At 37.3% G+C, this 26938-nt stretch overlaps 3 protein-coding genes across 4 annotated transcripts; all 3 read left to right on the top strand.

Moving 5' to 3' along the window:
- Positions 1-3503: 3503 nt before the first annotated feature.
- LOC148575658 (uncharacterized) lies at positions 3504-4097 on the top strand. The gene has a single exon (XM_088502477.1). The coding sequence runs from the start codon at positions 3504-3506 to the stop codon at positions 4095-4097; it is 594 nt and encodes a 197-aa protein (XP_088358603.1).
- Positions 4098-13945: 9848 nt separating this feature from the next.
- LOC107645625 (uncharacterized) lies at positions 13946-15676 on the top strand. Its single transcript, XM_016349704.2, has one exon. It carries the CDS (start codon positions 14153-14155, stop codon positions 15458-15460), a length of 1308 nt encoding a protein of 435 aa, XP_016205190.1. The 5' UTR covers positions 13946-14152; the 3' UTR covers positions 15461-15676.
- Positions 15677-20679: 5003 nt separating this feature from the next.
- LOC107618054 (uncharacterized) lies at positions 20680-26153 on the top strand. Of its 2 annotated transcripts, none has more exons than XM_016320090.3 (11): positions 20680-20980; positions 21062-21144; positions 21923-22012; positions 22131-22672; positions 22974-23054; positions 23158-23217; positions 23968-24011; positions 25333-25375; positions 25460-25531; positions 25651-25752; positions 25854-26153. In XM_016320090.3, exons 4-11 carry the CDS (start codon positions 22301-22303, stop codon positions 25971-25973), a joined length of 894 nt encoding a protein of 297 aa, XP_016175576.1. In that variant the 5' UTR covers positions 20680-20980; positions 21062-21144; positions 21923-22012; positions 22131-22300; the 3' UTR covers positions 25974-26153. The 2 variants fall into 2 exon arrangements, with proteins under 2 accessions (XP_016175576.1, XP_016175499.1); XM_016320013.3 differs by having other exon boundaries at positions 21045-21144.
- The last annotated feature ends 785 nt before the right edge of the window (positions 26154-26938 follow it).

Raw genomic sequence — 26938 nt, 5'->3', positions numbered from 1 at the left:
AAAATCCCTTCCAACATGCCCTGAAATGGTCACCACTCACCACTCACACTCACGGTTTAATTTTCAGTGTTATTTCTTTGGTTTAATTATTGTGTGAGTGTTTATAGATTTATTGAATTTTCAATTTGATTTCTATATTTTTTCTGATTGAGTTCTGTACCATATCATATTTTGTAACTAAATCTTTACTGTGATAAAAATGTTAGAATTAACGGAATATTTCGTTAAATAAAACAAATATGCCTAACACTTAACTAAATATTCTGTATAATTTAACAGAATATTTTGTTAATTTCAACGTTTTTGTCATTGTAGAAACTTAGTTACAAAATCTAATATGGTATAAGGACCTAATTGAAAAGAAAAAAAAAAGTATAAAAACCTAATTAAAAATTTGATAAAACTATAAAAACCAATAGAGTAATTAAATATATTTTTTTATATTTAATATTAAGAGCGAGTATATATATTTTGTATGATTTGTCGGGAGGTAAATTTCCAAAAAAAAAAATTATTGATAATTTACAAAAATATAAGAATAAATAGAATCTAGAGTGAATTGTAATTTTTTTTATTTAATTTTCAAAAAGCAAATTCACTAAGACAAATTACAATTTTTATAATTTAAAAAAATGAATTTATATTATCGGAGACAAATTGTAGTTTTTTCTTAAATACAATTATCTTTTTTATTCTTTAATTTTTTATTTTTAAGAATGGAACATATAAGAAATATATATTATATAGACATTTTGTGCCTTCAATATCGTAGCACAACCTGTGGTTATTAGTTATTACAATAAACAATGACATTAGTTGATAAAATTAGTGTGCATTCAAAAGTGTAAGATTATTTTATATTTTCAAATAATTAAATTTAATATTTTAAATATATTTTTTACTATTAATTCATTTAACATTTAGTCCATAACACTATATTTAGCAATAACGCACACTAAAAATGTATTTAAATAACCTTAATATTTAATATTAAAATTATATAACATAATTAAAGACAAGTAATTTTGTTTATTTTTAGAATATAGTAATAAAAACATGAAAAACGAGGCTCATTTTTTTTTTATTATGGATTTGTCATTGGTGTTATCCAATGAAATAGATGCATAACCAATATTTTCACTACTATGGAACTTACTCAAAACGTAGGTAACATTTAGCTTTGTTTTTATTTATTTATTTATTTTTTTTTTTTTTTTTGAGAAAAAGACAAACGCAGCATGCCTTTTGTTTTTTCAAAGCTTTTTAAAAAAAATTTTAAATTCCCTTTAAAGCCAATCGTCGTAGGCTACGTTTTGATGTGGTTTATGTCAGCTTTTTTCATAAACGCAGGTTGCGTTTTATGGGCTGTCAGCCTTTTTTGTTGAGAAACTAAAAACGTATGTTGCATTTTGTTTAAAAAAAATATTTTAAACAAGAGTCCGGTCTATAAATACGAAGCAACACTCTCATTCAGCTTGCTTTACTCCATTTCTACTCATTGTATTCTTCTTTCTTACACATATATCGTAGTTCTGAGTTTTTTTGGCAGTCAGGTGTGTCAAAAAAATCTGATTAGGTGAGGTTGCAGTTATGGAAAATATTGCAAATTTGCGAGTATATTATAACGGTGAGGTTATATCAAACACACATGAGGGAGTAACTTTTGTTTGTGAATGTCCGTTGTCATTTGCTATTCCATGTACCATGAGTTTTGTAGAGTTGCAAAATGGACATTGTAATAACATTCAAAGCCACATTTCGAAAAGGGTGAGCAACATTTTATACCGGAATCCTGTACAAGTATTTGGTGGGCTGATACAATTTCAAATGATGCCCATCACTGATGATGCCAGTATGCAGCAGTGTTATGTATTTATCAACAAACCCGATTTCATGTGCCGATAATAAAGCCGTACGTTGAGTTCAAATAGCAGTCAGAGTTGGGCGCGGTCGGGGAGGAGGTCAATGTTGATGAGCTCGGGGATATAGATTGGGAAGAAGATAATAATGACAGTGAAGAGGAATTCGAAGCTAACTATGAAGTCGATGACGAAAACGATGACGGAGACTTGGCAGGCAATCCGGCGGTGCAAAATGAAGCAAATGCGATTGTAAGCCAGCACCCGTTTGGTGTTTCGTCTTTTATGCGGACTCTAGATCTCGAAGCCATGCATGCCCCGGAATTTTCTGAGTATGCGAATACGTGTATGTTATGATTATTAACTCAAGTTTTCTATAGTGCTTATTTTATTTGCCTTGTCTGACTGATGGTGGTGCGTATGTCGTAGGTGAAGGCAACGCTGCGGCGGAAGATGGCGAGTTTAGGGTCGGAATAGAATTTGGTTCGAGAAAGTCGGTGATATCTGCAATCAAAAACTACTCCATCTCTAGAGGAGTTGATTACACTGTGTATGAGTCTGAGCCGCAGATATTCTATGCGAAATGCAAGGGGGTATGGTGCAGGGTGCGACTGGCTTATCCGAGCTAACTTGATTCGAAAAAAAGCTTGTTGGGAGATCAGGAGATACAATGGCAAGCACACGTACACCGTGGACACAATTTCACAAGATCATGCCAAGTTGGACTCGGACACAATTGCAGATGCCATTAGGCCATTGGTCAAAGTAGACCCTTCGATAAAGGTGAAGTCTGTTATTGCAGAAGTCCAATGCAGGTTCAACTACACTGTGAGTTACCGGAAGGCTTGGTTGGCAAAGCAGAATGCTGTCGCAAAAGTTTTTGGTGATTGGAAAGTTTCTTACCAGACTCTGCCAGTATGGTTGAAAGCAATGACAGTGAAGATGCCAAGGTCTCGTGTTCAAATTAAAACACTCCCCGTTTACTGTGAGAGTGAGGAGATTCAGGGTGTAAAAGTTCTGCACCGCATTTTTTGGAGCTTCTATCCGTGTATTGTAGTATTCAGACACTACAAGCCACTGGTGCAGGTTGATGGCACGCACCTGTACAGAAAATATAAAGGTGCACTTCTGGTAGCGGTTGCACAAGATGGGAATCAAAACATTGTGCCTATTGCATTTGCGATTGTCGAGGGCAAGACAGCAGACGCATGGGAGATTTTCCTAACCAATTTGCGGAGATATGTTACCATTGATGGTGTGGGTATTATTTCTGACCGCCATACCTCCATCGACACTACAATAGCTCGCAGTAACGGTGCATGGTCACCACCAAGGGCGTGGCACATGTACTACATCAGGCACATCGGGTCCAACTTCTTAAGGAGGTTCAAGGCTCCATATTTGCATAAACTCGTGGTGAATACAGGTATTTTCAACTCGCTGTTATGGTTTTATTCATAGTAAATTTGTGGCATCTGCTTATGATTAAATGGTTTGTTCTACAAGTTATTCTAGGACGGAGCAGGAGTACAACATAAACTACCAAAGGCTTAAAGAGTGGAGTGAGGCATATACTCAATGGTGCGATGAGATCGGTGTTGAGAGATGGGTGTTGGCATTCGATGGTGGTCATCGTTGGGACATATGACAATAAACTTGGTAGAGTGCATAAATTCTGTCCTGAAGGGTGCACGCAACCTTTATGTGACTGCCCTTGTCCGGTCAACTTTCTATCGGCTGAATGAGTTGTTTACTCGGAAGAGTACCGAGGCTCATGAGCGTCTCCGCAACGGATTCACGTATTCAGAATTTGCAACAAAGATAGTTAAAGAAAGCTTCCGACGTGCAGGAAACATTGTGGTCAACGGGTTCGACAGGCGCAACGAGATGTTTGAGGTTCGCGAGATGCAAGATGGTACCATTTACATTGTTAACCTTGCACAACGACACTGCAACTGTGGCCATTTCCAGGTCGAGCGACTCCCATGTCGCCACGTGCTTGCATGTTGCGCTAACCAGCGTCTTGATTGGCAGGTGTACGTGCACGACGTGTACAAGATGTCTGAAATTTGCAAGGTGTACAGAGGCGAGTTTGTTCCTATAGGTGACCCATCTACATGGGATAGATATGAAGGAGCGAAGGTGATTGCCAACTGGACATTGAGGCGTGCGACGAAAGGAAGACCGAAGACAACCCGCTACTCGCAAGTGCACTATATGTGGACGCGAGGGACATAGCCACAACTGATGTCTTCAGCGCGCAGGTCCAAGCTTTGCTGGAGGTCATTAGTTATTAAGCTTTTCAATGTAACTTTGTTATGACGTACTTCACAATTATATGTTACTTTTTATGTAACCTCGTCATTTATTTTAACCTAGTTAACAATTTATAATAAATGAAGTATTTAACTTCGTTATGTAACCTTTAATAAATAAACATTTCGTTCCAAAAGTGCAACATGATAATCTCAAACAGAGTTATACGAGAACAAGGCTAAATATGTCATAATAATAATACTGAACAGAATCATCTAAATACTCGGTACGACACAGAATACAAATCTGAATACAACATAGAATACAAGATCAACTGCAACAGACTACTTCCTCGGTGCCTTCTTCGAATACAAGGATGGGGTGTATTTCTCTGGAGGCGCAGTCTGTGTCCGTAAGTTATATGGATGACCCTGAGACACACCGGCATCTAGCCCACTGCTCGCACCGAAATCTGTCATGCTCGCACCACCGGTGTCATACAAACCGGAACCACTCATCCTCGGACCACTCGCTCCACCAAGGTCATACCAGTGCTGCAAGTCGTATCCCAAATTTCCCTCTTCCTGCTGCGGATACTCATTCAAATCAAACAACTGAGAGTGTGGTGGTACGGAAGGACCGGACAGATCTACATGACCCGTCGACTGATCAAAGTCGAAGTTACTGGCATGACCTGAAGTGGCGCGACGACCCGCAGACTGCTAAGATGTAGCAGGCCCTTCTTGTGGTGCCGTCAGAAATAGATAATCTGAATCTCTCAGGACCTGAGAGAAGCTGATAGTGTCAGATCCACCCAACGGACTAAAGTGACCCTCGGCTGGAATTACTAGAGGTGGTATGTAGGGCTCAGGTGCCTGATTTGGCTGTGGTTCCGGTATATATGGTGTCTGAGTTGGTTGTGGTTCTGGTATATATGGTGCCTGCTGCTGATATGCAGGCCACTGCTGAGCATATGCCTAGGGGTGGCAATGGGTAGGGTAGGGTAGGGTTTAGAGCCAACCCTAACCCTACCCGCGGGTTACAAAAAAAGATGCAACATTATTATATAACTTGATGATAATTTAAAATAGAAGTGACTTTTATGTAAAAAAAGTTTATCAAGTTATCAATTAATGATCTTTTTTTCATGACTAAGGATCTTTTGCATTTAGTGAGAGGTCTTTGGTTCAACATCCACTTGAAACAAATTTTTATATAAGTATATAACATATACATATATAGGGTGCGTGTTGGTCGGTTAGAGTTGAGGCTCAACCCGCACCCTACCCGACCCGCACAAAACCCTACCTGACCGGGTGGGGTCGGATTGGGTACCCGCGGATAGGGTACATATTACCACTCCTACATATGCCGGATCCGGAAACTGCTGGGCATATGCTGGATCCTAAAACTGCTGGGCATATGCCGGCATCTGATACTGCTGCTCATATACCAGGACCTGATAGTGATGCTGATAAGGCGGAACCTGATTAACAATTAATTACAATTAATAGTAATTACTGATAAATAATTAAATTTATAATCTTAAACATTAATAATAATACAACTGGTAATTAATAAATATACCTGAAACTGCTGCTCAGGAGGCGGGACTTAATAAACATACCAACATCGCCGAGCTGATCGCGGGGTATAGGTGCCAGGAGCGGCATACGCTCCCACGCCCAAACAAAAAGCAGTGTCAGTGGGCCATCCATCTCTTTACATTTATATCGTGATGCATGACACAACGATCTGTACAGGTGTGCCAGACTAGTTGCCCCCAACTGTATGATGATATCCGGTGGAAATCCCGAAGTAGCGGTAGAAAATTCGAGTTCAATGAAGTGGTCGACTTATCCATAAACACAATTGTTCCGAGCACGCACAAAATGTGCGCCCGGACATACCGCTCAATCGACTCCTGAGTATCACACGGCTCGCTGTCTCTGCACCGTCGGACCCATACAATATTAACTTTTCCCAACACGTGATCTTGCGGACCGAGCTCCCGACCAAAACACGCAATGCAGTTCTCCACCAAAAACTGGTGACTGCAGTTTGATCTACCCGTAACGGCCTCCCCATTAATCGGGAGACCAAGAATATAGGCCACATCTTCCAGCGTCACCGTGACTTCACCGACCGGAAGATGAAATGTGTGAGTCTCCGGCCGCCAGCGTTCCACCAAGGCACTCAGTAGTGCAGAATGACCTCTCATTTCGCCTACTCGCGAAACGTGTTGAAACCCAGTAAACTCCAGTACCGCTGCAGCTACCTTGTTAAAGGTATCGGACGGATCGAATTTTCTAGGCAACAAATTCTTGTTAGCCTGCAAAAAAAATGATAATGATTAAATTCTAAATAATATCGGTTAATAATAATAATAATAATAATAATAATAATAATAATAATAATAATAATAATAATAATATCAAAACGGCAACTAAACAATATTTATTTACCATTTATTATCACAACATAATAATAAATATTATACAGTTCTATAATAATAATAATAATAATAATAATAATAATAATAATAAAACGGTAACTAAACGATATAATTACTATTATTATCTTAAAAAATAATAATAAATTATAAAAAAATAATAAATATTTATTATTCATTATTCCAAAATAATAATAAATATTATACAATATTCTATAATGACTAACAATAATAATAATAATTATAATAATAAAACGATAACTAAACAATATTATTACTATTATTATCTTAAAAAATAATTATAAAATATTATAAAAATATTTATTTTTTTTTATTATTAAAAATTAATTATAAATATTATACAGTATTTAATAATAATAATAATAATAATAATGATAATAATAACGGTAACTAAAAATAATTAAATATTATTTATTTTTCATTACAAAATCATAATGATAAACATTATTCTTATTAAACAGTATTATTTTTTTATTAACAAAAATATTAATAATTTTTTATTATTATTATCCTACACAGTCTTTTATTATTATACTTCCCATACTAACAAGTTTTTTCATCAAATTTAAATATCATAATACTGGCTTATAATAATAATAGTATTATTAATATTAATAACGAAAAATAATAATTATATTGTTTGTTAAAAGATAGAGAAAATGACAAATTAGTCCCTGACCTCTTAACCCGAGGACATTTTCGTCCCTGAGTATTGGAAAATACATTTAAATCTCTGACGTTCCTAAAAATGAGACCGATCAGTCCCTTCGTCCATGAGCCACCGTCAGACCGGACGGAAAATGCTGAGCTGGCTCCCCCTATGCTTACCTGGCTTAACGGCATTCCCACGTGGCACGTTAGTGGGATGGAGGTTTTGAAAACGGGACACATAAGTCCCTCTCACTCAAAACGACGTCGTTCTGAGTGCTGCCCTAATACTAAAATTCGTTTGGGTCGTTCCTTCATGGTGGTGGCTGGCGGTGAGGAGAAGACTTGTTCAGAGTTCAGTAATGGCTACGAAGGGGGCATCATCAACCTCAAGAAGAAGCGTTAGTGGAGTAAGAGAAGAAAATTCTGTTTCAAGCTCAATTCTAGGTGGTGTTCATGCTGACCATCCAAACGACGCCGTCGCCCCTAGGTGTTATTGTGGAGTTTATGCAATAATGTACATGTCGATGTCGAGGACCAGAAGCAACCCTAACAGAATCTTCTTGGGTTGTCCATTCTATAAGGTAAGTTTAAAAATTCTGGCTTTGGTTTGATCTGAGATGGATGCGGGCAGTAGATGATGTTGGTGATTTTGACAGGGAAAGGAACCTCATTACAAATTTTTTCTTTGGGTCGATGAGCATCTTGCCAGAATAGGAAGCAAATGTTGCATCTGTGACAGCAGACATTTGGTTGAGAAACATGTTAAAGTTGTAGAAGAGAAAGAGGAAAAGGAAGATGAATTGGATCATAGAATGGCTGTGTTGGAGGAGAAAATTATTGCTTTGGAGAAGAAGAAAAACCCATTAGCCTTGTGTTTTTCTGTAATTATATTTGCTGTTGTTGTTGCCTTTTATGTAGCTATTGCTTGAGAGATGAACTATAGCAATCATGATAGAGAATGGTATGTTGTAGGTTTATGTTGTGTATTGAAACATGCCATTTTGACAAGTCATGGGTCCTGTAATCTAAATGGAACTGGAGTTATAATAGCAGTATGTTAAACTTATGTTTTGAATATCTAAATAAAGTTGGAAACATTGTGGAATTAGAGGCATTAGTTGCATACATAATTTAGAAAGAGGATGTTATATTGCTAAACAAGTTTTTCATAGCCACTGTTTACTAAATCTTCCCAAAATGAAAAAGTCTCCTAAACTGAACAGTTTGATGAAGCTTAACATGTCAAAAGTAAGCCTCAAACACAAAATACAAGGCATAAGCCAAACTGTGCAGAAATAGGTATAAGCCAAACTGCAAAATCAACATAACTAAAAGCTACACAGATCTTCACTTCTTAGGCACAATTGTAGGTGGATTAGGGATGAATTTGAACAATCTAGTTGTGGCCGGGCTTGCTGCCGCTAATGTCTCCTGGGTAGCTGATGCACTTGTTCCTGGTAGGACTTGAGGTGGTTGTGGGCCAGTGGAGTTTGGCTGAGTTTGAGGGGGTTGTGGAGTGGGGCATAGTGGAGCTGGTGGCCTAAATATCTTCTGCTTGGGCCTCATCTTCGCTGGAGTTGCTTGAGTTTTTTGGGCCGCTGTAGATGGAACTTGGAGTGGAGGCTGAAACGGTGTCCTTCTACACATCCCCCAGATCCTCCTGAAGTAGGGTAAGAAACCATTTCCAAGACTCTTTGGTTTCAGACCTTGCAACTCCATAAGCAACAACATAAAATTGATTATTCGCATCTTGTGCCACTGCAGTTAGGAGTTGTCCACCGTAGTATGTTTTCAGGAAGCAACCATCAAGGTGGATTAGAGGCCTACATCCACTCTTGAACCCCTACTTGCATGCCTCTAACCCTATATACAGCTTATCAAACACAGGAGGGGATTGAGAAATTGGAGTTACACACACCTCTGCCCTGGAGCCAGGGTTGCTTCTCAGAATTTCAAACAAGTAATCCCTCACATTATTGTACTGCTCCCTCTCATTGTCCATTATCTTCTCCCTTGCCTCTTTAACTGCTCTATAGACCATTTTTGGATGTGCAGTGAGTGAGAACTCCTCTCTTAGAAAGTCAACAGCTTCATTTGTTCTCATGTGAGGCTGTGAACTCATTCTCTTCTCCACCTTCTTACTAATCCAATGTTGATCAACAGCGTTACTTCCTAGGTCCCTTGCACATGTGTGATCGTTTTTGTAAGTCTTCACCTGGTAGCATTGCAGTGATTTATTGTATGACAAATGAACTAACCACGGGCAGTCATCATCCATGCATCCCACCCTAACTCTCTCCCTATCATTTTTAATCCACCTAAGCTCTCTACCCTCAGCAATGAAAGAGTCTTTCACAACTTCTTTAAATCTCTCTATGGTTGCAAACATTGTCCCTAACTCAAACCTGCCCTCTCCAAAAGCATAATCATCATCAAATTCAGGAAATGTGTGCTTGCTGGACTCATCATCAGTGGAGTTAGGAGTATGTAAATCCTCAGAATGGTAATCATATATGGGGTCATCATCATCATCACCTTAGAATGCACTGACATAGAACCTCACAGTTGGATCTCTGTTGGGCTGTTGATCATTGGGCCCAGAATTGGCCTGCTGCTGTATATTGGGCTCACTCCTGGCCTGCTGCCTTCTATTCACCTCAGATGTCCCCATTCCACTACTTTGTCCCTTCTTTAACCAACTTCTCCTATTCCTATTCACACTTGTCTTCTTTGCAGCTGGCTTCTTGGCACATGGCTTCTTTGCAGATGACTTTCTTGGAGACACAATTTTTTTCTTTTCCTTACTAACTCTCTTCCTCTTGCGTGCTCTGTCCTCAGCACTATTATCACCATCATCACTGTCACTTTCATATCCGGGTGGTAGAGGTTTATATGGCTCATCCTCCGTACTCTCATACCCAAAGATGAACTCTAATTCTCTTCTAACACAGGACTCTTGCCTTTGTTTCCACCATCCTCCACAATCTCAGGCTCATCAACAGGGTGGTCAAAGTACAGGTAAAACTCATTCGTCTTTGTATTCTTCATTTTGTTCTCTCGCCTGACATTGATCCCTGCATCCCATGTCAAACTGTGCAGTCCCGACTTAACATCATCACTCATTGGATCATACCAATAAATTGTCCTGTACGACTGGTACCCCAAGCCTTTAAAAAGTGTGATCAAGTCCCCAAAATTCACAAAATCTAGGTCCATTTCGGGAAAATTCTCTACCTTTTCATTCTGATAAACAAGGGAATCATTACTGTTTCTAACAAAACTACCTCCATGGTGGAAAACTGGAACCACAAACACATCTACCATCTGGAGAAAAAAATAAAAACAGAAATCAACGATCAACTAACTCTACACTCATACATCAATCTCCTACAAAAAATACAAATAGAAATCAACCAAGAACTTTTCTTTGCCCTAACATTGAATGAAATTCACTGTTACAATACACATATAATTTTTACCATTGCTATCACCATGCACGTACAACAGTTCATACTTTCATTACTATTAAACTACACAATCGACTCAATAAGCAATGCAACTGATTCTTACCTTCAGTGACGAAGACGGCAAATCAGACTGGATTCACACCGAATGCACACCGGAACCTTCTCAGTCTGGATGCTGGTTTTTTTGGAGGGAGAAACAGAGTATTCCTGCGTTTGATCTTTGGTCTTCCTTAGGGTTTTATGTAATTTTGTAAAAGCTCTGTGGGTGTAATAGGGATTGTACAGAAGGAAAGGGACGAGACTGTATATAAGGGGCAGCACTCAGAACAACGTCGTTTTGAGTGAGAGGGACTTATGTGTCCCGTTTTCAAAACCTCCATCCCACTAATGTGCCACGTGGGAACGCCGTTGAGCCAGGTAAGCATAGGGGGAGCCAACTCAGCATTTTCCGTCCGGTCTGACGGTGGCTCATGGACGAAGGGACTGATCGGTCTCATTTTTAGGAACGTCAGGGATTTAAATGTATTTTCCAATGCTCAGGGACGAAAATGTCCTCGGGTTAAAAGGTCAGGGACTAATTTGTCCTTTTCTCTAAAAGATAAATAAACAAAATCCAAATAAATATATTTATTTATCATAAATTTTTTTAAAAAAATAACTTACCCATTGAGCTCACACAACAACACTCTTCACTCTTCACTCTTCAGTAATTTTCTCACATAACACTTACTCGCGTTTTGCTTAGTCCTATGCTGGTCAACACTGCCCCTCTCAGCATACAGGCCACGTTTCGCACCATGGTTTCGTTGCCATTCCAATCGCAGCCTGCGTTTTGCAGGTCCGCAGATTTTTATTTTTTATCACCACTACAAAACGTTACCTGCGTTTTGCAGATCTCTGAATAACCCAGATCCACCTTGATGAAAAATTCACTATGCATCCATATTCAAAGTTATCACCATCATTCTCTTCATAACCAAATTAATTTCCGGAAAAACAAATGAAGTTTTGATTTAAGATGAATTAGCCATCGTTCTATCAGACTGATGAATACTATGGCAAACTAAAAAAAAACCTACATGCTAGATCTGTCGGTGGGACACGTGGTTATGATCCATGAGCAAAAGGACATAGATACAGAGAATTTATATGGAGTTATGGACCACTTTCACTTTTCATGAGACTAAGATGAATAATGATGATGGCATAGGGAGCAAAAAAGAGAGTGGACAAATGAATATGCCTGCCACACTTATGTTACTATGAAGGGTTGCTTTCTCAGCCCACTCACTAGTCCAACAAGGGGAACACATGCAAAGTGCCTATTGAGGGTGTGATGGATTTGATTCTCAATCTCAATGCCAATGGCATGCACAAGTCAATTGGGTTGGTTATAAAGAAAATAAATAAAAACCAGTGAGAGAGAAAATCCTTGGGAAAACGTTGTTGACAGTTCATATGACATTGTAGATTCATCATGATTTGAAGCACAATGGCCAATGTTAGTGGATAGCTTCAGCACCCTAAATTATAAAAAAATTCAGTTATCAAATCAAATATTTATATAAAATATATAAATAAATTAAATGATATATATTTATATATAAATATGTTATAATTAATTTAATGATTAAATTTTAGTGTGTGATAACATTTTTAGTAAACATTATTATTTGAATGACTTTTTTAATACCTAGAGCAAGGAGAGGCTCTTTGAGGAGTAGAAAATTCAAAAGGGGAGAGGGCCTTTGATTGAAGCAGCACTTCAATTCAAAGTTGTTAACATTATAACTGAAGTCTTAGCTGAAATGGTAAATCACATATTTTTTGATATGTTGTACTCGAATTTGAAATTTGACGAATGATAAATATTAAATAAGAATTTTTTAGTATTGTGTGGGTGAGTATATAATATAAATATGTTATAGAATTATAATGCCTAAAATTAAATATTGTCAATCCATTCCAAAAAAAAAATTGTCAACATTGTACAGTGAATGAACATATATGCTTATCATCAAACATATGCATGCAGGGACAGTAAGCCAGTGGAGTGATGTTTGTGTTTGTATTAATTGTTGCTTCACTCAATTTTGCTGTTCCAGTCTCTTCCCTACACAATAATGCCTGCAGGAGCTAGTGCTTTATTTTTTGCCCCCTTCTTTTTTGTCCATTGCCTTTCTTTTATTATTATTGTTATTATTTTATAATTCTCTTCCCTACTATAGCTATCACTGTTTTTTCCCTACAGTGAAAACGTAATGGAAACGCCTGTGTTCCCCTTTCTCTCACTCTAAAAATCTCCTATAGGACAGGATACTCTTTATTCGTTCATATTCAAACTTTCTTCACCTTTTGCTTTTAAAAGAAAAAAAAATACTATACATAAATATTTGATATATAAACTTTATATATATGCGATATAAGATCTTTAATTAGATGATAAATTCAGTCAACAAAACAAAATTAGATGATAAATTCTCCATACTTGTATATTTTCTCTATCTCAATGAGTATTTTAAATAGAAATGATAAACTACAAAATTATACCTGAAAGTTTATATTATCAATAAAAATTATTTTGAAAAATATGAATGAAAAATAAGTAATCAAATGATTTTAAAATATGATAAAAATAATAAAAAAATTCATTTAAAAATGTAATAAAAATAATAAAAAATTTATATTTTTTCATAAGTGGTTAATGACTTTTTAATTTAACAAATAATTTATGTATTTGATTCAAAGTTTGGTAGAAACATTTAGATAATAATTATTTATAAGATATATAAAAAAGTGGAAACAAAATTTGATTTCTAATTTTCATTCATTTTTTAAAAGAATTTAGGTCATTCACAAATAAAAATAATTTGAATAAAAAATTATTTTTGATAATTAATCATTTTACTATAAAAGAATGAATATAAAATAATTCGAAGAAATATATATAAAAATACATCACTAATTTCATGCCAAATTTCTTAAACTCGTATAATATGTTAAATTTCAACCATTTATAAAGTGCCATAAATTTGAACTAGAATATAACAAAAAAAAAGAGTTTTGTTAGAAAACTAATTAAAAGTGCAGCCAACTTAAATCAATTAGTTAATAGCTACAAATATCAAAAATTACTGCCCTAGCACTCCTCGTATTAATATATTATTGTAGTTGGTCCCTAGACTTTTAAAACAATAGAGAAATGATTAAGATTTGATGTAGAAGAGAGATCAAACCATGAATTTATGTAGCATGCTTTTCTTTTTTCTTTTTTTAAAAAAAATCACTCATAGGCCTCAAAGAGAGGCTGCTTCTTGAAGCGAAGTATTTTTGTATTCTTTCTTCCTTCTTTCACTTTTGTTTCTCATCATACAACTCAGTCACTCCTGTCCACTTTTTTCTGAAGAAAGCTCCATCTAGCAGAGAAATAATCTTGCGGCGAAGCCATGAAGGAGAGAAACAAAGGAGTTGAAAGATACAACACCAACATGGATTGCTTCTCACATGAATTGACATGTAAGAAGCACCCTTCTTCTTCGTCAGTTGGTATCTGCGCGTTTTGTCTTAAGGACCGTTTGCTGAAGCTCGTCTGCTCCGATTGCGGCGAGCAGAGGCTCTCCTCCTGCTCTTGCTCCGACGATATCTCGACTTCCCGCCGCAATTCGTGTACTGTCGACGTGGGAAGCGTCGGCAGGGTCTCGTTCTTGATCGACAACGACAAGAACCAGACCCCGCCAATTCTTCACAACTCAACAAACTCTTCTTCCTCTTCCAACAACAACAACAACAAATTGTATGAAAGAGTGGTAGATGAGGTTACAGTTTTGCCAAGGAGCAGCAGCAAGAAAAGTAATATCAGTGGTGGGGGTAAATTTTGGAAGATTGGGAAGCTGTTTAGGAAGAATAATAAGAAGAGGAAAGAGTATTATTGTGGGAGAAGTGTTGGTGGTTTTGATGATAACAATAATCACAATGCCGGTGGTGGTGGCGGTGGCGTCGGCGCGTGCGTATCGAGATCAAGGTCGCTATGCAGTTTCCGCGGTGGTGCTCTGTTTGGATCTGAGGACGGTACAGATTCAGTTGTTCCATCAGGTGCGAGAAGCTCGATCTCAGCAGCGAGAAGTTCGGGTGTGAATGGTGGTTTGTTCTTGGAGTCTGGTAGAAGAAGTGGGTACAGTGAAGCTACTGAGCCAAGGAAGAGTGGGTTTGATGGTCTTTTTCTAGATTCTTCTTCTGAGATTATTGATGGTGTAATGAGAAAGGGTAATAATGGAATAATGGATAACGTTGTTGATGGTGGTGGTGGTGGTGGTGTGTTCTATGGGGTTAATAGGCGTGTGTTTTCGCTAAGAGAGAGCGATTTCAAGGGCATGGATGAATCTAGTTTTATTGATTTGAAGCTCGATTATTCATCAGAATCAAGAGCAGAGTTGTTCCCTCCTTCAAAGATGATGATGAGTGATAATTTTAATATTAATACACTCTCCGCTTTTGGAAGCACAAGACATGGTGGTGGTGGTGGCGGCGGCGAAGGAGATTTTATTGTTGGCGGTGGAGTATCTTTAACAAGTGGTGGCGGTTCATGTAGGATCGGTGGTGGAGGAGGAAGGAAGAGCATGAAAGGTTGGAGATGGATTTTCAGATATAGCAATTCAACAAACAGGGGAGGTGCAAAGAACAGGGATCAACAACAAGATTCAATGCTTGAGACAAAAGGAACAACATATTTGTCTAGCTCCTTTACTCTTCAGTAGGATAGTCTTAATTAATTAGTCTATGGTTTAGAAGTTTGAAATTTGTCTCCAGTTGCTCATACTAATGTTTGTTGAGTAAAAGTTCTTGATAGAGGGAATTTCATTCATATACTTCTTGGAAACTTCCTAGCCAAAAATAAATGTATGTATCTAAGTATCTTAATAGAAAGAAAGAAAAAAGATGTTAGGTATAATATTCACATTTAATTGGTCTCATATCATTTATTCATATAAATAATAATATTATATTATATTTATTCATATAAATAAGGATTTGCAACACTTACGTAAACTCCAAAAATGGCCTTCTTCTTCTTCATCTGATGTGATTGTCTTTTCGCCTAGTCTCTTCTTCTCTCAATGGTATCGCGCTGCTACAGACACCAGTCACCATTGCCCATAGCTCACGTTAACGTGCGCACCATAAACGCCCAGCAGCACCGTCGCGCAGTTTGCATCGTTCTCGCAGTCCTGCATCGCGCCAGTCGTGCAACTCCTTCCTCGCGCTGGCGGTTTCTCCCTCTCAACGTCGTCATTTGCGACATATAGGGGACACACAAGTGTATTGTTTTCATACGTCCATCACACCTCACAAGATTGTAAATGGAGACACTCCCTTCGCACACGTTGTATCCGTCGCGCAGCCCGAGACCGCCATGGCCGCCGCCTTCAATGAAGTTGCCTCCCCCTATATTAGGTCTGCGATCAACGTAGGATAGCACAACAATAATTGTGCAAGCAATTAGTTTAGTCCATGATACTCCCGTTTTTGTACATGCAAATGTAGCCCATTTCAAAAATGCCCTGTTTTGGGCAGCCAACTTGGCTTTCTTGACTTTCGCTTCCCTTACGTCTTCAAGGTATATACATCAACAGACGGATTTAGATGCTGGATATTTAATTCACTAGATATGTAGATGGTTATTTTAATTTTTAATTGGATGGTTATTTTGTTTGATTCAGTTTATGTATATACAATTGACAAATGCTAGATGGTTGTTTGATGGCCGGTGAGGGAGCTTCTAACGCCGAAAAGGTGGGATGATTGATGAGGATGGGGTAGCAGACATTGGGGATAAGGTGTTTGGATAAATTCTATTGGTAAATTAAGGTTAGGACGGTTAATTTTTTGAAATAACTGATTGGTTTCTTTTTTTTCCTTGTATTAGGCCAAATTTAAAATCCATTGTACACATTGTCAAGATTCTTCATTGTTTCCCTAGCAGAGTTCTTTTAAAATTCACGATTTTTATTATTTTAGTTCTTCAAATTTAAAATTCATTATATTGATATCTGAGATCTAACTCTAAGCACCATATTGATTCCTAAAATCTTTTCAGTATTGAGCCAATGAATAAAATGAAATACTGAGTTAGCTTTGACTTCTGACACTAGACACAGAACTAAATAACGTTATTTTGGAAAATAAGAAGAGATAAAATAGTTTGTACATTATATAAACTTTACTTTATTTTTTTGTTTTTGTCTTATTTAAGTAGCAAAACAAAGGGTTTTTTACTTAAATAAATTTTATGGAAAGCAAAATTACTGGATTCCCTTGAAATGAATTCTGCAACGTGATTACCCTTTTACTATTATTATGTAAATCATCCTAGGCTGTGCAGGGTTATATAACTTGTGAATCATCTCAGCCCAGGACGATTAATGCATGAATTGGTAAGGGAAAGAAAGCATAAATCGTGCTAGCCTCTCTTGGGTTAAAAGCATATAGTAAATCATCCCAGCCTGCTAGGTTTTACGTGTTTTTGGGCTAAACCTCGAAGGGCCGCCACGATTTACGCATAAAAGGGGACCCTCCCCAGCCTGGCACGATTCACGTGTTATTTGGTAACACAAACTGGGCTGACACGATTTATGACTGTAACACTAACCCTAAGGAGGCTGGAACGAGTTATTGAGGGAGTGGAGCCTCAAATGCGGCGGGTAAAGTGGATGAAGAGGATGTTTGGGAGCCGCCATTTTTTACCAAAGGGGAAGCTTTGGGAGAGAAGGTTTTGGCGGAGGCCAGCTCACGGCGGAGGTGGAGGTGGTAGTGGGCAGAGCCGTGTGGGTGTCACAGGCTGCAGTGGGAATAGCCGCTGTTGGCCGGTGGGTGAAGGGAAAGAAAGGCGTGTTGCACGGTGGCGAGGGGATAATCCGTCCGGCGGTGATAATGGCCGCCAACCTGGGAGATATGTACCGCCTGAACGGTATTGCGCATGTTGCCAGATTTATTGATGAAGAGGTTAGTTATCGGATTTTGTATTGTTGTTGAGTTGTTGCCATGACAATGTTAACTACCTTAATATGTTGGATCATATAGTATAGGTTGAATATGCATGTTAGAAGAATTTTTAATTAGGATGCTGTGCGATGCCATATTTAGTGATTTAGTTAGTTTTTGGCTATAGTATAGGATGTTAGAAATCGGGCTTTTTAATAGCTGAGGGAATTCGCTCACGATAGACTGATGGTTGTGATGGTAGACTTGCAAAAAATTTGTTCTTCTGATGTTAGTTTTGTAATATTATTGTGAACACGTATAACATATCCATTTTGATGGCATTTGCGAATTGGATATATGTCTTACACTAAGGGATTTTGTGTGTGTGCGCGCGTGTATAATGACCTGAAATATTGATGTCTTTATGTTGATGTATTTTCAGCCAACCCGATGCGTTAGGAGCATGCATAGGCAACAGAAGATGATACTGCATGATCGTATACTCCCGTATTTAGATCGTGCCAACCTACTGCATGTTGCTCGGTTGCATGATTACTAGTTCAAGCTTGATGAGCCGCTGATCAGTACTTTTGTGGAGCGATGGCGTCCTGAGAACATACGTTCCATATGCCATTTGGGGAGTGTATCATAACACTACAAGATGTGGCATACTAGTTTGGCCTTCCTATTAACACTACAAGATGTGGCATACCAATTTGGCATACCATAACACTACATGATGACATGAATAGTGGAGGGCTTGAAAGTATCCACAATTGCATGTGCATGCGGATAGAGAAACCCGACACACACTCATTGCAATTCTCCCCCCAGTCGGTGCAAGCTCCTCAACAACAAACTCAGAGTTTTCCCTGTCATATAAATCCACCCGCATATTCCTGGAGGCATGTAGATTCTTCTCGATCGCTATAGTGCCCGGCATATACACCTGATCCCCGGTGATCCACCGTGGTATGTGGTTATAAGACTCCTCCCAATCTCCATATATCTGAGCAATGGCCTTCTGCTTGCCCATCCAAACCTCCCTGTAGTTGGGCTTGAAACCAAACTTTGAGGACACCGCGTTCTGTAATACCTTAACGGAGACCGATGCATCAGCCATGACCAACGATAGAATCGAAGCACAGATGACATGGTAATCGAGCTACCTGTGATCCGTCGATATCTCAGTTGCTAGACATGTGTGTGGTCCGTTGTACTTTCTGACTTCCCAGTAGCCTTTTCTCTGCTTCATAGTCACACGTATCAACCAATTACAACCATTCCCGAACTGGACACACTTCCCATGATATTTCAATTGGTCGAACTCAAACACTTTATATTCTACACCACGACGAATATTATAACTCTTAATTGTCAGCACAGCTTCGTCTTTTGTTTCAAACCGTTTCTCGACCTCAAACTCGTCCGTGCCAATCATGCTGGGCCTGTCTCCGTGAATAGTAGGGTGCTGCTGATCTACAAATGCAACCTGGTTCATTGCATCAAGGTCCAATGTGAAAAAGTGTCGAGGGTACTGCTGTATCTGACTGCTTGCATGGGTTTCAGCTCCCTCGGCATGTGCGGTGTCTTCCTCGCCATCACTCTCATCACCAATAATTGGTGGCTCCGAATCCGACCCCTCATCGCCTATAGCCTCTGCAAATGGATCTCTCTCTCTCTTATCTCCATGAATGTCGGGGCACCATCCACTACAGGTGCAGTCCCCATGGTAGCTGCAAGCTATCGGAAGCTACGCCCATCACCCAAGTCATCTGCCGAAACGGGCAAATCAGCAGCAAATGATGGGGACGAAACAAAGGGAGTCACCGGTTGTCCTGTTGGAATGGCGGTGGAGCTCCCTTCTATGACGTCAGTGGGTAGATTCGGAGCGGATCCACCGCTGCTACCCTCTACATCAACCAATCTGGCAAACAACTTCAGAGCGCCTAGGTCGGAAAATCTTGCTTGGGGTTACTAAGTTAAGCATAAATCGTTTCAAACTAGTGAGTGTTGCTGAAACAAGCATGAATCGCGCCAGGCTGAGGAGGGTCCCTTTTTATGCAAAAAATCGTGGCAGCCCTTCGAGGTTTAGCCCGAAAACACGTGAAACCTAGCTGGCTGGGACGATTTACTATATGCTTTTAACCCAAGAGAGGCTGGCACGATTTATGCTTTCTTTCCCTTACCAATTCATGCATTAATCGTCCTGCTGAGATGATTCACAAGTTATAAAACCCTACACAGCCTAGGACGATTTACATAATAATAGTAAGAGGGTAATCACGTTGCAGAATTCATTTAAGGGGAATCCAGTAATTTTGCTTTTCATAAAATTTATTTAAGTAAAAAATTCCAAAATAAAATAATACTATTTAACCTTGTATTCAGCGTGGCAAATCAGAATCAGTTCAACACTTTGTTTGCTGACTCAATGTTAAAAATTTTTCAAAAATTAATATGATACCCATAATTAAATCTCAAATACTAGTACAATAAATTTTAAATTTAAAAAATTAAAATAATAAAATATGAAAAATCACTTTAAAATTTAATCTATAGATATTAGATTGCATTTTATTTTTTAGATCATTAAAAGTAATTACTCTGCCAATGACTTAAAAATTGATGATGCTATAAATCGTGAAGGCAATAAGAAATAATTTCTTCTGCCAAATCTCAATCGTGTCAGCTAATATAAGGGAGTGACATAGTATAAGATTAACACTTCTTTTTCCCTCCCATAATCTAAGATTAAGACAACGAAGTATCATTATTGTGACAAATGTGATTATTATTTATCCATGTTTTTATTATTTATTTAACGATAATTATTAAAATAAATCCCAAAAAAGTATATTATTGATAAAATAATTTAAAAAAAATTACAAACGATAAACAAATTCTTAAGAAATAATAAAATTTGATAAATAAATCATCAAATGAGCCTATTTCCATTATCAGACAATCCGTCCATAAATTCGTTGGTATAGTTGGCGCCTTTTTGTGTGAAATAAAAATAAGTAACAAAAAACGGTGCGTTTTGGGCGCTGCCATATCGGTATCAAGTATCAACCCCTGTTATCAGGGACACAACTCTTCTCACTCTCATCCTCAATCTCTCCTCCATACATTCCTATCCTCCTTCCACCACATCGCCGCCGCGGCTCTGCAACTCCTTGGCCTCACTCTGCTACGTCGCACCGCCGCCTCGCTGGGCTCCTCTGCTTCTTTGCCCGCCGCTGCTTTGTCGTGCTCCTCTGCTGCTCGTGCCGCCTCTAATCCCTAATCTGCAGGTAGGCTTTTACTTTTTTTTCTGAGTTAGGCAATTAGGGTTCCTAATCCCTATTCCCTTGTTAGGGTGGTGGGCTTATCAGGTAGGCTGCTAGTGCGTGATGGTGGTGCTTCGTAACACATTCTTTCTACTGTCCAAACACCGAACCGAATCTCCGTCTTATTTGTAAGTTCCTCTCCTTTCATTTGAATTCTTTTATTTATTTAATAATATTATCAATCTTCCTGCGTACCTTAACTCAGTTGATAAACTTGTGAAGATTGGGTGATGTATAGTTCTGGTAATGTACTTCTCCTCAATTGTTTTCTAAATGCTGTTGGAATATTTTTAATGCTCCATTGTGAACAACTTGGTTGACAGATTATAACTTATTGTTGGTATTTCATCCCCTGCTACCAACAGAGATTTTCGTTTTCTCTTCTCATCGGGGATAAGCTCTAATTTGTAATAAGTCTTCCCGTGCCTCTTCTTTTTTTTTTTTTTTTTCCTATTTATGTTTTAATTTTTATTGGTGATCAATGTTTTTGGTGTTGCTAAGTGTTAATTTTGCTATAAATGTGTTGTTGCTGTTACTGATTGTTGATCAAATTGCTGCTGCTGCTTCCTGCTATCAATGTGCTGTTGTTGCTATTGGTGAAAATTGGTTTAGGCATAAATAATATGCTTGAATAGGAAATATTCAACTAGATTTTGTAGATTTTGATGATCGATGATAAACTTTGACATTTGATTTTAGATTTGATACTTTGGTCGATTCTTTGGGATTTTATTATTTATGAATATGAAAGTGAGTTTGCTAGAGCAGTGAGGTGACATTCATTATCATAATTAAGCTGGTACATCTTTGTGAATTGTGATGTGTGTTTTTTGCATTTGAGTAATGCATGTTTTAATTGATCACGATTAGTTGTGATGTATCAAATATTGTGTTGGATTTAAATAGGTTATGTTGAAATCACTGAGGTGGTCGTCTGATTCACATTTGTAATTTTTGGTGATGTTCAACAAAGGTGTGTCTGAGTGTCCCCTTGAGGTAATCATAACACCAGAAAATGAAAGCATTAATACATACATTAAGTTCTCACTATTTTAATTTCATGCAAGATTGGTCCTTCCAGCAATGCTCACTATTTTAATTCTTTCTTCATCAGGGGCATCCAATCAAGAATCATAGAATCTGTACACCTTCAATATCATCCACAGAATCTGTACAGCTTAAAGGTCCACTATTAAGTTTCCCACCTAATACGAAGTCGATCTTTCTTTTTACCTTCTTCTAAACCCACTTTCAGTTCTTGACCAAACACAACCTTAAGACCCCATGGTTCCCCTGAAGCCTTACCACCATTTCTCTAGCCTCTCCATTTCCATAGCTCCCACTTTCTGTCTCCAGCCTCACTTTTCCTCTCCTCCAGTTTCCTTCAACTACCGATTTCATGCACCAAAATCACACTTCAAACTCAAGAATTCATTCTCTTTCCCCACTTCTAACTTTCTCAAGGTATCAAGAATTAGAGTATCAGTTTGTACTACTGAATATGAAGAAGGAGAAGAAAATAAACCTTCAACAGAGCTTATGGACTTGTCGCCAAATGGCCCAGTGTACCAGAAAACACTTCAATTGGTTGAGTGCTCCATGTTTGCTGCACTTACTGGTTTAGTTTACTTCTTGAGCAACTCTCTTGCTATTGAGGTTAGTTAATTAGTGACAATAAAAAAAATAGGTCTGTTTGTTTGGAAATTGATTGGTTCTAATAAAAAAATGGTTCATGGTTTTCGTGTGAGTTAGGAAATTGTAATAATAGATCTTCTCTATTGGTTGATAGTTAGTTAGTTCTAACAAAATTTGGTTCTTTGTTTTTGTATGAGTTTAGTTAAGAAATTGCAATCATGGATCTTTTCTTGTGGCTGATAATTGGTTATCTATTCTTTTACTTTTCGATATATTAATAGTATTTTAGGCTCAGTGTTCAAGTTTTTGTTTCTGATTACAGAATTACTTTAGTTGTTTCTTCTCGTTGCCTATAGTGATTTCCTCAATGAGATGGGGTATTGATGCTGGAAGGAAAACACTGGTAACAGTTGCTATTTTCTTGCAAGAATACAGTAGATAAATTCATGAAGAATATTTGCATAACCAGGTTTTAATTATTGGTAGTTACGCTTTTGTTTTTTTAGGTGGCAACAACTGTACTTTTGTTTGTCTTGTCTGGTCCAGTCAAAGCTCTAACTTATCTGGTAAGATTTCTTTTAACTTGGTAATTTTCTTAGCTAAGCAATAGGGCTTCCAGTTTTGTGTTTGATTGTTTTCCTAATATGCTTAAAATTAAACTATATATATTTTTTATTTTGTGGAAAGCTTAAGTGCAAAGATGTTTTACATAGACATCCAATTATGTCTTGCCACATTAACAAACATAACTACTTTCCATGGCCACTTTTTGAATGGTCATCCAAAAGAATTTGGTTGTATGACTATGTAAAAGTTTTTACACTTTCAGTGTCTCAAAATTATGCTCTATGAATCGATTTTGTTCATGAAAAAATAGTTGTTTTGTTCTAAGTGTTAGAATGGCATTTCATTGTACCCAAGTGTTTTATGTTTCACAATGAGATGCTTGCTACTTGCTAGTTAGTTATAAAATATGTAGCGTATTGGATATGCCTTCCTGTCAAATCGGTGTTGCTATTTCTGTGCTTTGCAATCCTAATAATGGTGAAGGTTGTTCAACAATGAGTTTTTTGCTGAAGTGAATACATGTCAATTTTTGCATATGAACTCGAAAATGAACTACATATGCTGTTTTACAAATGCAGTTGTGTTTGTTAAGAAATTTAATTGTGCTGGGAAACATGAATTTTAACATTTCTCGCTTTTCCTTTTTGTGAAAATAGAATAGTATACATACACTGGTTTGTTTTCCGATTAGATACTTTAGTCATACTGTCTGTAAAGTAACTTGAATTCGAAATATTTCTTTCATGCAGCTTAAGCATGGCATTGTTGGTTACACAATGGGTATTTTGTGGAGGTATGTCATATGCAATATTTTTATGCTTTTAAAACTCAATTTTCTAGCGAAGTCTTTGATGAAGTGCATTTTATTTAGAATCATGTGATCTGGTTGTACAATGCAGTGGGTGAGTAATCATGTTAACCCCCTCCTGCTCTTCCAATTTACCATGAATTCACTTTCTTCACCTCTTTTTTATGAATCGTCTTAAATTTAAAAATAGATATAACAAGTATCAATCTTTTGAAATTGGCATAACAAACAAATTATATTACTTTATGACGGGAAAGCAATTTATATTTGCTGTCATCTCTGTTTTCTTGTTATATTATTTGATGAGGAACATAAGAATCTTTCGTGTTTGGGTCAGTTACATGAGGGAGAAAGATCAAAACTTTTATTATCCAATAATGTGAGAGTTTGAAGTTATGGAGCCCCTAAAAAAGATGAAGAATGGTAGATCGGTGGTTCCAAAAAATTTATAAATTGAAGTTTGGAAAGTTTTAGTTGGCGAACTAAACTTTTTAATGAGATTATAAAGTTTAAGAAGATGCCAAATGAAGTATCTACAATAATAAAGGGGATATATTGGTAGAATATCCAGTGGGAAAGGTGGATCAAATATAAAATAAATCTATGGTTAGAGGCAGAAGAAGACCCAAAAAGACTCTTCACTAGACGATCAAGCGAATCTCTGTGTGAATGATCTCATGGTAGACATGAACACATGATACATTATAGGATGTAATAATATTGTTTGATCCATGTAGAGGATCCACTTAGTGGGATAAGACTTTGTGGTGTTTTGTTGTTGTTGTAACAGACTTGGTTGTTACTACCGTTTTCTTAAATATGGTTTCTCTCTTATGTTACTGTTACGCAGTATGCTGCAAGATGATAGAACTGAACTAGAACATAGAACTAAAACCAAGAAAAATCCAGTTTCCTGCTGCTATTGATTTAAGTAACGGTTTGAAACGTGTAGACCAAGATTTCACTCTTAGGGCTCAAGCTAATCAAAAGTGGGTGCCCACCCCCTTTCAAAATCTTACTGTCCCTTCTATTCTTCCCATATTCTCCTCTCTCTTCTCCATAGCCCCATTATGATTTGACCAGATTCGTTTCTTTCAATCTGCAGCCTATGTGCTAGGCAGATAGTTGTATGATGTCACATGTGTTCCATGCGGCTCATGTTGGCTTCTGATAAATCTCTTCCTAATATGCACCTCAGTTGTGGAGGTGTATCACAAGATTGTTAAATTCTGTTTTCTTTTGTTGTTTATATTAGCTAACTGGTTTTTGCAACTCCTTTACAGTTTTTTTTTTTGCATCTTGTCAGGTCTGGAGCAAGTTGGAACCTTTCAATTTTCTTGTGCACAATTGTAATGTTTGTTACCTATTGCCAAAAAATTCTATACGTTTGAAGTAATTGTTTTTTGCTGGATAATGAAATCTTAAAGTTGCAGGTACGATCACTAGGAGCTGTTGGCTTTGTCTTAATTTCATCTTTCTTAATAAGGGAAAATATACTAGCTTTGGTAATCAATTCCGCAATTCTCTCCTAATTTTTTAATTCTATATATCATCTTGTACCATGAAAACTACTGAAATATTGTTCTTATCTTTCTCTTGTTTTTGCTGCAAATGGGCCTTGTAGATCACCATTAACATTCATGCTTCTCTTACATTTCTGCTTACCGCCTCTGGTGTTAATTCCATTCCCTCGTTGAACATGATATATACCCTGTTTGGCATTTTGGTAAGGGAAAAAACTTACTCTCTACTCGGAAGGGTCTTCTCTGTTTATTATATTTCTTTTTCTTCAGACTATTCTGATGTGCTCTTTGAAACTTTTTCAAGGTTTTGATCAATAGTGGGTGCTTCATGTTCTTGCTTCACCTGCTGTATTCCGTTTTCCTCGCCAGAATGGGGATGAAATCTCAACTAAGGTTACCAAGATGGCTGGAGAGGAACCTCTGATGCTGCATGTAATCAAGAGTTAGCAAAATTAATGTTGGAATTGTATTCATTCTCCCTTTTGCTGCTTCAGAAAAGGGACAGTGCTAAGGCTGTATATCATTTACGGTGTATAATAATTTGACGCGCTACACAGATGAAAGGTGAATATTAACAGAAAAATTAAAAAGTAGTGTTTCTTAATTGTTGTGGTCTCATTCTCTTCTGCTCATGATTTAAGCAAATATCCAGATCAATATGTTAAAAATTTTCTTATTGTTGAATCTATGAAATATATGGTTTGGGTAGATACATAATTACATGCTCTGATTTTAAAATTTGTGACAAGAAAATAAGCTTTGAAAAATTTCTCACTGAACCTGTTAATGACAAGAATGATATCTGTTATTCATACTGTTTTTTATATTCAGTACAACACATGTTTATACATCGGATATGGTGTGATGTTTATTTGATGAATTCTAATATTCTATAATTAGTATGATTATGAGGAATAGAAAACTTTGATTAGGGGTGGCAATGGGTAGGGTAGGGTAGGGTTTGGAGCCAACTCTAACCCTATCCGTAGGTTGAGATTTTTATATGAACTCAACCCTACCTTACTCGCGGGTTGAGAATATCTCAACCATAACCCTACCCGCTCTTAACCCGCGGGTACCCGATCCTATCCGCGGGTTACAAAAAAAGATGCAACACTATTATATAACTTGATGATAATTTAAAATAGAAATGACTTTTATGTAAAAAAAAGTTTATTAAGTTATCAATTAATGATCTTCTTTTAATGACTAAAGATCTTTTGCATTTAGTGAGAGGTCTTTGGTTCAACATCCACTTAAAACATATATATATATATATATATATATAGGGTGCGGGTTGGTCGGGTAGGGTTGATGCTCAACCCACACCTTACCCGACCCGCACGAAAACCCTATCTGCACCCTATATATATATATATATATATATAT

The sequence above is a fragment of the Arachis ipaensis genome, chromosome B1 (genome assembly GCF_059453495.1).
Source record: "Arachis ipaensis isolate K30076 ecotype BB chromosome B1, ASM5945349v1, whole genome shotgun sequence".
Taxonomy (NCBI): domain Eukaryota; kingdom Viridiplantae; phylum Streptophyta; class Magnoliopsida; order Fabales; family Fabaceae; genus Arachis; species Arachis ipaensis.
The sequence above is the reverse complement of the archived record's forward strand: the minus strand, read 5'-3'. Positions and strand labels throughout refer to the sequence as shown.

Coding starts and splice junctions, on each gene's coding strand:
- LOC148575658 (XM_088502477.1), top strand. CDS start 3,504: ATGACAATAAACTTGGTAGAGTGCATAAATTCTGTCCTGAAGGGTGCA.
- LOC107618054 (XM_016320090.3), top strand. CDS start 22,301: ATGGTTCCCCTGAAGCCTTACCACCATTTCTCTAGCCTCTCCATTTCC. Junction 22,673..22,973: donor GCAACTCTCTTGCTATTGAG/GTTAGTTAATTA, acceptor TTCTGATTACAG/AATTACTTTAGTTGTTTCTT. Junction 24,012..25,332: donor ACAATGGGTATTTTGTGGAG/GTATGTCATATG, acceptor GCATCTTGTCAG/GTCTGGAGCAAGTTGGAACC.
- LOC107645625 (XM_016349704.2), top strand. CDS start 14,153: ATGAAGGAGAGAAACAAAGGAGTTGAAAGATACAACACCAACATGGAT.